The sequence below is a fragment of the Austrofundulus limnaeus genome, unplaced genomic scaffold, assembly GCF_001266775.1.
Source record: "Austrofundulus limnaeus strain Quisiro unplaced genomic scaffold, Austrofundulus_limnaeus-1.0 Scaffold468, whole genome shotgun sequence".
NCBI lineage: Eukaryota > Metazoa > Chordata > Actinopteri > Cyprinodontiformes > Rivulidae > Austrofundulus > Austrofundulus limnaeus.
In genome coordinates this window covers 149639-160451 of record NW_013952870.1, presented here as the reverse complement: position 1 = coordinate 160451, position 10813 = coordinate 149639, and the positions used below count along the sequence as shown (strand labels likewise).

General features: G+C 39.6%; 3 protein-coding genes across 4 annotated transcripts in view; 1 reads left to right on the top strand and 2 right to left on the bottom strand.

The window, feature by feature from the left end:
* The window catches only part of cnrip1b (cannabinoid receptor interacting protein 1b), a 15284-nt gene extending 11388 nt beyond the window's left edge, over positions 1 to 3896 (bottom strand). For both annotated transcript variants that reach the window (XM_014025317.1, XM_014025316.1), the window contains exons 1-2: positions 3516 to 3896; positions 847 to 991 (exon numbers count right to left, since the gene is read on the bottom strand). In XM_014025317.1, coding sequence (XP_013880771.1) covers positions 847 to 991; positions 3516 to 3694 — 324 coding nt within the window. In that variant the 5' untranslated portion in view covers positions 3695 to 3896. The remainder of the gene's footprint in view (positions 1 to 846; positions 992 to 3515) is intronic.
* Positions 3897 to 5900: 2004 nt separating this feature from the next.
* On the bottom strand, positions 5901 to 7342 carry LOC106529807 (uncharacterized). Its single transcript, XM_014025315.1, has 3 exons — positions 7181 to 7342; positions 7057 to 7106; positions 5901 to 6850 (listed from the first exon to the last, which is right to left on the bottom strand). Exons 1-3 carry the CDS (start codon positions 7195 to 7197, stop codon positions 5973 to 5975), a joined length of 945 nt encoding a protein of 314 aa, XP_013880769.1. The 5' UTR covers positions 7198 to 7342; the 3' UTR covers positions 5901 to 5972.
* Positions 7343 to 10150: 2808 nt separating this feature from the next.
* lnpk (lunapark, ER junction formation factor) overlaps positions 10151 to 10813 on the top strand; it is a gene marked incomplete in the record, with an annotated part of 42781 nt that continues 42118 nt past the window's right edge. Inside the window, 1 exon segment of the mRNA XM_014025314.1 lies at positions 10151 to 10315.

Genomic DNA, 10813 nt, shown 5'->3' with positions numbered 1-10813 from the left:
GGGAGAGGGAGGTCTGGGCCTCCCTTCTGAAGCTGCTGCCCCCGCGACCCGACCCCGGATAGGCGGAAGAAAATGGATGGATGGATGGATGGATGGACAGTTTTACAGATATGCTGAAACTGGGTGTAGTTGTAGCTGAAGTCATTCACAACACACACTCCAAGTGCCACTTACTGTGCAGGATCTTTACTTAAAACTTTAGCATCAACTGCTAGAGTGTCATCACACTCACAACAACACAATCATGCCGACACACTTCTGTCAACACACTAGATGAAATGACTGAGATGGACAAACACATACACTCATACTAACACAATTATGTACAATCATGGGAAAACACGTATTTGCATCATGCCAACACACATCCACATGCATGTCAACAAATAAAAATATCAATTAAAATATCTTACTAAACATTTTTAACATTTTTAACATTTTTAACGAGACATTCTAAACTAATATTTGGCAATACATCTACAACTGATAACTTTTTCAACCTAATTCAATATGGCCACCACAACTACATGTCATCAGACAACACTAAATGAATATAACTGATGCTGAGCTAAAATTAAATGTGTAATACTGAGAATAGTGCACAACACATACTCTAAAGGTGACATTTTGTCATATCATGAGCTTGCACATAACATTATTCACAAGGTTTGAGCAAAACCACTACATCTCCAGCATTTCTCATCAGATGATCTCAGCCTAAAGCTCTGGCATGAAAGGTGGTGGCCTATATACATTCTTTCAAGGAGGGTTTAATCATTTTTTTTATTTAAATTTATATATTTTGATAGTACTTTTTTGTGAAAGATTGAGAGATGTTTTCGGTACCTGAATGTTGATTTGAACAGGTTGCCTCTCTCCACTCTTGGTGTGTGCCACCCCCTCTGTGTCATACAGACCAGTGTAGACCACAGACTGAGGGTCTTTAGACTGCTGCTCCAAAGGAAAGGTCACCCCACCAATACTCATTGAGCTGCAGTCATAAACACAACGATACACTCGTGTCAACACACTGCTTAACACACTCATGCACACACAATAATTGAAACACATTTATTGTAACACCTCAACACACTCATGTCAACACATCCCCACACAACACAATTACAATCATCACAACACAATCAATGAAAACAATGATATTAAAACAGTCATGGCAACATGCATATCACATGGCCATTTACAACACACTCATACAAACACAATAATTGGAACACATTTATTACAATGCCTCAGTATACAGTGGGGAAAATAAGTATTTAGTCAGTCACCAATTGTGCAAGTTCTCCCACTTAAAAAGATGAGAGAGGCCTGTAATTGACATCATAGGTAGACCTCAGCTATGAGAGACAAAATGAGAAGACAGATCTAGAAAATCACAGGTTAATTACTGATCTGTGACTAAAAACACGTGTTCACAACCTCAAACAGTCACACTCCAAACTCCACTATGGTGAAGACGAAAGAGCTGTCGGAGGACACCAGAAACCGAATTGTAGACCTGCACCAGGCTGGGAAGACTGAATCTGCAATAGGCAAGCAGCTTGGTGTGAAGAAATCTACTGTGGGATTGATAATCAGAAAATGGAAGACATACAAGACCACTACTAATCTCCCTCGATCTGGGGCTCCACGCAAGATCTCAGCCCATGGGGTCAAAATGATCACAAGAACGGTGAGGAAAAATCCCAGAACCACAAGGGGGGATCTAGTGAATGACCTGCAGAAAGCTGGGACCAATGTTACAAAGGCTACCATCAGCAACACACGACGACGCCAGGGACTCAGATCTTGCAGTGCCAGACGTGTCCCCCTGCTTAAGCCAGTCCATATCCAGGCACGTCTGAAGTTTGCTAGAGAGCATTTGGATGTTCCAGAAGAGTATTGGGAGAATGTCATATGGTCAGATGAAACCAAAGTAGAACTATTTGGTAAAAACACAACTCGTCGTGTTTGGAGGAAAGTGAATGCGGAGTTGCATCCAAAGAACACCATACCAACTGTGAAGCATGGGGGTGGCAACATCATGCTTTGGGGCTGTTTCTCTGCAAAGGGACCAGGACGACTGGTCCGTGTACATGAAAGAATGAATGGGGCCATGTATTGTGAGATTTTGGGTGCAAACCTCCTTCCATCAGCAAGGGCAATGAAGATGAAACGTGGCTGGGTCTTTCAGCATGACAATGATCCCAAGCACACTGCCAGGGCAACAAAGGAGTGGCTTCGTAAGAAACATTTCAAAGTCCTGGAGTGGCCTAGCCAGTCTCCCGATCTCAACCCCATCGAAAACCTTTGGAGGGAGTTGAAAGTCCGTGTTGCCCRCCGACAGCCCCAAAACATCACTGCTCTAGAGGAGATCAACATGGAGGAATGGGCCAACATACCAGCAACAGTGTGAGCCAACCTTGTGAAGACTTACAGAAAACGTTTGACCTCTGTCATTGTCAACAAAGGATATACAACAAAGTATTGAGATGAACTTTTGTTATTGACCAAATACTTATTTTCCACCATTATTTGCAAAAAAATTCTTTAAAAGTCAGACAAAATCATTTTCTCAAATTTTTCTTCACATTTTGTCTCTCATAGTTGAGGTCTACCTATGATGTCAATTACAGGCCTCTCTCATCTTTTTAAGTGGGAGAACTTGCACAATTGGTGACTGACTAAATACTAATTTTCCCCACTGTAAAATAACCGTCATGTCAACACAATCATGTCAACAGACTGCTTAACACACTTGAAATATATAATATGAACTATAACTGCAATATGAATATGTCTACACACTGATTAACACATAATGCTTTAAGAAACATGTTTTCTGCAGTTTATCAAATCAGTGGGTAAATCGGGGCCACAGCTGTTTTTCTGCCCCACATTCCCTCATGCCTCTCCTGCTTCGTCACGTGTGACCTACATCTGTTCATGTTTTACACGGTGAGGGTCAGATATCACACAACACGGTATTTATTACATAATCACAACTCTATATACACAGGAGCAAATCTGCCGTGCACACGGTGTGTGCGGCGTTCACGCGCTGCACGGAAAATCAAATGCTAAGAGCTGTGAAGCGACACGAAACAATGGAGAAACACTACTACTACTTAATAATCCTCCAACATTTCTGCAACAAATACGTTTAGAAAACACAGTGAGTGTTTACACTGGGTAAGCCATGGAAAACTGAGAAATCCCATACGTTCACAAACAGCCTGTGAGGGTGTGGTGCGTTCAATGACTCGGACTCGTTCTAATTAAATCGTTAAAACCACGTAGACTCGCTGTGTTTTAATGGGAAAAACATGCCAATAGCCCACATGGCGCTGTTAGAGTTTATAAAGACAAAACAAATCTCCAAGTCAAACGCAATTAAGTGATTTTATTATGATCATATCTTAGTGATCTTTTGACTGTTTTCTCCTAAAGACCCCGTCATCATGTTCCTCCCACTCAATAATTAATAATCAACAGATCCAATCTGGTCTACATACGTGGCCTGGACGGCTCCAGGTTTTACCACCACCTCCAGCTTGTATTTGGACCCGGTCAGCAGCTTGATGGTTCGAGTCTGTCCGAACCGAGCTCCGTCCGATTTGAAGAACACCGCCGTGTTGTTGGGAAGCATCTTCAAGGAAATCCCGATTTTAACGAGCTGAGGGACGTCAGCCATGATTTCATCCAGCTGTGGGGGGGCAGCAGGTCCGGATCAGACGGACTGAGACCTGGAGGAGACCAGGAACATTTCTGCCTCCTATCTCTGCTCTGTGTAATCCGGCCCAGCCTTAACACACATGAATAATCCTGAACACACACACCTAATCCCAACCACACACGCACGCACGCGCGCACACACACACACACACACACACACACTCCTCCCCGTAGCTTTAAAACACTTTCATTGTGTTTTGCTGCAGATTGCAGACAAGCCGATGATGTTGCAGCTGATTGCATCCAGTGGATACTTTCATGGAGGTTTATACATTTATCTACACTCTTTGAGCACGTGCTATCAGGATAAAACTGGATGTGGCGGCCATATTGATTGGTGTTGGCTCCAAATGTCAACTGTGAGAGTTTCATTAAAATCTGCCATGGTTGATGAGATATTTTGCTAACAGACCAAGTAGCTACCTTCGACAAAGGAATACTGACAGACTCAGAACTGCCACAGGGACAATCTGAGGAGAAGCAGTCATGAAGACAGGAGGAGCAGGACAGGTGGGTGGAGACACCTGACTGGGGACAGGTGAGAGGAGGCGGGGCAGGAGGGCAAGTGGTGACACTGGTTTACACAGAATTAATCTCAGATAAAACACAAAATAAACCAAATAAATAAATAAATACATTTGCCAAAAATATAACTAAGAAACAAAATCCTGACAAAACTGACTCCTAAAGTTAATTAAATAATTTTGAGTAAAATACAATTGAGTTGACAGAGAAAAAAACAATCATAATCCCAAATATGGCCCACCCGCTTCCTGGATCAAAGGTCTTTAGTACTTCTTATATTACATTTGATATTCACGGAGAATCGCTACAAAAGCAAATTCCAAACTTCTTTGGCTGACAGCTCTGGCTATTGGCAGTTCTAAATAAACAACGTCCAAATATGTCCAAATATATGCTTGGAAAGAAAGTTTGTGTGGATTTTTCCAACTTGTTGCAACTAGTTTTTTTTATATTTTTTTTATTTCTTGCAGCCAAGACCTGCCAGCTATGCTCTTCTCCGGATACGATAAGTCTTCTTGTATCCAGTGTCAAATCTAGCAGATTGTTCAAGATGAGTGTATCAGGTGAGTCAAGAAATGCGATCCCAAACATCTTGGACAAAATAAGTCTAACCACCTTCCATATGAAAAAAAAACAAAACAAAACAAAAAAAAGCCTATTTTTCTAGAACAGAGATTACATATGGGATCAATAACCATCAAATAAAGTTTTCTAGAGGTTAAGTATACCCTATGTATTAACTTGTAATGTGTTTGTTGATCAGGATTTCTAGATGCTAAGCTCACATTAGCCCATACCACATCCCAGACAATGGAGGGTTTTAAATGAGGGCCTGTGATGATTCCAACAAAAGTGCTAGTTGGTCACTACTGAATGGCGATGGACATTGACGGTGTCGAGTTGTCGTTATTTGTACTAATTTTATTCAATGAAGTTTGTTCTATTTTTTGTAATAAATTACCAAAATGACAAAGCTGGTTTCGAGTATTCATTGTTTATGAAAAGGGTTCTCTGAATCTCATCCACTGGTAAATGAGTTTGTTTATAAAAGGGTGAATAAATTTGTGAACACTGATCTGGTGCTCCCTACAGGTAAAACTGTAGAAAGGGTGTAGAAACCACGTCACCCTTCTGTCTGCATCTTTGTTTATTGTACAAGTTGACACTTTGAAGGCCCCATCACACTAGACAACTTATGCACATTTTAAAAGACATCTACATTGAAGACAGAAAAAAGGAAGCTTCTTTTCAGTGTGTACATAATGTTTTTTGAACAAATTGTTTAAATATAACTCATTAGCAATTTAGACAAATTTCATAAGTTGGCATAAAGTTGTCTCGTGTGACAGGGCCTTAATGGAACCAGTTGGAAAAGGAGATTTTCATTTCTCATAAAGTTATTACATTTTGTAACAAATGCAGTACAGATCCTGTGTTCTTATTTCTAATTTTTGGTACAAATAAAAGTGGGTCCCCAGTATAATAAGCTTTGTCCCAAAGTCACACAAGCACATTAATATCAAAACTCTTTGCACTTTTGAACCAATCATAAAGACAGTTGTTGAAAACACACACACTTAAGGGCAAAGAGAGTTCAAAGAATGAATAAATTCCTCATTTTATCTAACAAGGTGATGCAGTCTACTTAGCAAAACAAGAAATGGAAACGCATTTAGAAGCACCATTTTTTTTATTATACAAGTCCAGCTTTATCATAGAGAACCTTTACTTCTAGAAGTCAGCAATGGGACATTTGATGGTTTTTGCAGGACTTCAGTTTCTGGACTGTGGTCTGAAGGCTTCTCAGAGTACTGACTGTTAGAACGGAGGTCTCTTTCCCGATGGGAATTGCTGTTGGACTGGACTACATGAGAGAAAGGGTACTTTTCTTCAATCGCACCCACAGACTCTTCACTACTCCTCCAGGCCTGAGCCAGTGGCATCTGACGAATTCTCATCAAGAGGTTTCCTATCAGCAACAATTCAGGGTCAATTAATGGATGCTGCTGAAGGAAATAACCATAAGGTGGAGTGGTTTTGGTGGTGCCATATCCAAAAGGAGGATATGCTGGTGCAACATAACCATGATGGAGTGATCCACCTGAGCTGTAAGCATAGTTGTAGTGAGGAGAAAAAGCAGTGCTGTAAGGAGAACCATAGGGAGGAGATCCTGTGTAACTGTGATGAGGAAACCCCATAGTGCTGCTTTCATAACTGTAGGGATGAGATCCAGCATGCATGTCTTCATGGTAAAACTGTGACCCATACCAGGGACTGGGTGGTGCAGCACCAAAACCTCCTGCACCAGAAACCAGTTTTGATTGCATTGAGGCATCAGGGATCTTGTCCTCCGTGTTCCTGGAAGGCCCACTGGGAGAAGCCCTTGGAGCAGAAACAGGACTGCTGGTGAAGGTGGACTCAGAAGTAATGTTTGGGTCTTCTGGCTCCAGGGTGGGTAGTGGCTCTGCTGCTCCATTGGTAGCTTCAAGACTGGACTCATTTCCAGGAGGGGAAATGTCTAGATACTCAAGGTCTGAAAACTCAAGAGCTCCAGATGAGCTGAAGGAAGTTGTGTTGTCATCTCTGTAGTCTTAAAAAAAAAAAAACACATACAAATAAAACATTAACCACCAAAGCAGCGAGGGAAGCAGGCGTTCAGTACATTTACAGCCTCAAAAAGCTACATTTAAATAAAGAATAAAAGTTTTACATAATTTAATGCTTGTGATTCATTTGAGGTTTACTGACAAAAATAACGCAACCTAAAAACCAGATTTGCTTTAGATTGTGACTCACCAACAGGAAAACAATTCCCAGTGATGCAAAGTACACAGATCCAAGCAACCCTGTGAAACAGGTGGACATGGTTAGCTCCAGGATTTAGGTCATATCTAATGAAGAATAAGCTCCAATAACTGACCGTAAACAGAGTCCCATGTTTAACTTCGAAGAGCAGTTCAGCTGCAGCACTTCACTGTTGTCTTCTTCTCTTTGCAGCACTTCACTGTCCAAAGGCAGAGGCTGGGTCTTAAACACAACTCTGCTCTGATTGAAAACACCTGCAGCTCAATCAGAGGCTGTAAACCTGCCACAGGAAGAGCTCATGTGGAAAATCATCCATTCAGCTTTTATCAACAGTCATGCTGGACAGCCTTAAAACTCATAAGTTTAAGTTTAAACCAGTAAACCTGGTGAAATGTCATATTTCATAGTTATTTAGTCATTCATTAAAAACTAAAAGAAAAACTTATATATATATTAAAATACACAAATCATAAATGAAATGTAAGGAAGCAGAAAGAAGAAAAAAATCTTATTTTATCTACTTCATTGTATTTACAACAAACTAACCTGTAGCATTCTGTGAAACACACAGATCTGACCATTTTTAGCACTTTCAAGATTATTCCAGTCTTATTCTGCTCCTTCACCCATTCAAACTGGTTTGAAATTTAGATTTTACAAAAGTCTCCATTTCATTAAGGCTGAACAACTCTATTGTTATTGAATGTTTAAATGTGTTTATGTGAGCCCTATAACTGTAAAATATTAAACCAAATCATAGCTTCAATTGAGAAAAAAATGAATTTGATGTGTGACTGTAATGTGTTCCAGTAGTAATTCTCACAAAATTGTTCCACATTTAATCTATTGTGTTGAAGTCTGGGAAAGCACATAAAATACTTGTAAAATACTTCATATATATACTTTGTACAGCAATGCAATAGTTTTTGCTATTTTTTTATCCTTAAATAATTTATGTGAAATTCCATGTCAGCTTTTCGTCAGTGATGACCCCCAAATGAACCCCCACCCATAAAACACAACCTCCACATACAAGAAAGGCCTGAACCAGTATTTAGGTTGGACACCATAACACAACTCTTATTATTATTATTATTATTATTATTATTATTATTATTATTATTTTTATTGTAGTGGTCACCTCGAGGTGGAATAAACAGTTCCACCTGTCTTTGACCTTGGYCTCAGAAGACCTCCTTTAAAGAGACAGAACTCTGTTCCATTTAAAGCCATAACAGGTCTTATTAAACGTTAAAGAGACATTTTCTACCTCCTAATCAAATAATAAACAGAACAATTTTCTTTTTATTCATAATTTTATGAATGTATAAAAAGAAAACACAAAAATAGTGTTATTACAATGTGTTATTGTGCTTTAAAGTAAATCACTGGTTAATTCTAATTAAGTTTAAATATTTTACTTAACTAAACTCAGCGTTAAGTAAAATATTTCAACTTAATTAGAATTAACCAGTGATTTACTTTAAACTAAACTCAGTGTTGGCGGCACGGTGGCTCAGTTGGTAGAGCTGATGCCTCTCAGCAAGAAGGTCGCCGGTTATATTCCCGGCCCAGGGACCCTAGAGTTTGCATGTTCTCTCCGGTCACTCCGGCTTCCTCCCACAGATCAAAAACATGACTGTTAGGTTAATTGATAACTCTAAATTGTCCCCAGGTGTGCGTGAGAGAGTGAATGGTTGTCTGTCTCGTTTGTCTCCATGTGTCCCTGTGATGGACTTGTGACCTGTCCAGGATGTCCCCCGCCCCTCATGCTGTGACTGGTGGATATGGGAACCAGTGATCCCCAGGACCCTGAAAGGAATAAACATGTGCAGAAAAATGGATGGATGGATAAATTCAGCGTTATGGTTAAGCTTTATTATGAAACATTTTATTTTTATTTTTGTCTGAATCATCCTAATGAATGTTTTGAATGTTGTGCCTCGTCTCTGATCTTCGATGGAAAGTTGCCCAGAAGATGCTGAAGAGCAATGTGGGCCTGGAAACATCTGACTAGGTGAGGTTGTGAAAACGTTTAACCTGATTAAAGCTTTTCTCTAATGGAAAAAACAAAGCTTGTCCCATGACACACAGATTACACACAGAATCCTCCTAAAACATTGTAGTATAAAGGATCCAGGTGGTCAAAAGTTTTTGACTCTTCCTTAAAGAGAGGCCTGTTCAGTGAAAACAAACTTGAATTTTTTTCATTACTCATACAAAACATACATACAGTACAGTATAATTAAATTAATTTAAGTTTACAAAAAGATTGGAACATTGAGGATGTGCTGTGACCTTACAAAAGTTGACAGTGTCAGTTACCCTTTTGTTTAATAGATCGGCCAAAATCATAATTGGCAGATCAAACTTTTTAAAGATTGATGATCCTCCAGAAAACTGCAATTGGTGTACCTCTGGACCTCCCTTACCGAACTGCTCCCCCATTAGACTCAACTCTGGAACAAGTGACACATATTGGATGGATGGATAAAAAATAAAGAAATAAACATAAAAGATGTATCATGGCTTTAATTGGCTGATGAGATCAGAATGTAAAATACTCAGTGATTGTGTGTCAATGTAAATTAGAGTTAGAGGGGGCAGCACAGTGGCTCTGTTAGCAAAGCTGTTGCCTCTCAGCAAGGTTTTGGGTGGAGTTTGCATGTTCTCTCTGTGCATGTGTGTGTTTTCTCCAGGTACTCTGGTTTCCTTCCACAGATCCAAAACATTGGTAACTCTAAATTGTCCCTGGAGAGTTAATGGTTGTTTGTCTGTGTATCTGTGACTGTGATAGACTTGCAACCTGTCCAGACTGTACCCCACCACCCACATTGTAACTGCTGGACATGCGCAGTGATCCACATGACCCCAAAGAAGAAACAGAGTTAAATCCATTTTATCTATTTTATACAGACGGGAAAATTGGCTTTTTAAACAGGAGCTATTTAAAAATGAATCATAAACAAAATTATATTTGAGATATTTTCTACCTCTTAAGCAGTTTCTTAATTTTCCCAACAGGTGGAGGTAATGCATCAAAACGTTCATGACCGACCGACTTTAAACCAACGAAGAAGAAACTGCGTCGCTTCCGCTCCGAGCTTTGCTGTGGTTGGCTGCAGGCTGTCGTTTCCGATTTCAATGGTTTCTGCTCCGCACGTCGATACAGTCAAGTTCAAATGTGTCTTGTTTTTTTAGACTTCTTGGACTGAACGAACAGTGAATTAAAACCCAGACTCGGCTTGATGTAAGTATGAATAAATATTGGTCATGTTTGATCGCTCTGTGGGGCTCCGGCGGACTGTTGTTGTTAGCTAACAGACTTTAGCTGTGCCGTCCCCATCCTCACGTTATCTCTCTTTTGTTATGATGTATGTTTTACTGCTTCTTAAGATAAAGTTACATTTTGCCGACAAACATAATCTCTTCCTAAAACTCGGTTTAAACTCAAGCTTTATCCAGTGGCAGAAAGACACCGAGTAAAGGAGAGATGAAGTTAACGCTGCGTATTCATAATGAAAACATAGATATTTTAGTTTAAAATGAACCCATCACTTCCTGATGCAGTTAATGAAGTTTGTTTTATGATAAAGATTAATTTATTACTTAAAATGAAGAAACATCAAGCCCTTCTTTTCCTAGACAATTTAATTTTTATATAAAAGAGTGAACAATAAATGTCTCAGTCCATCTATCAAAAGCTTTCTAATCAATTCCAAACATCATGTATCAGTTTTTCTTAATG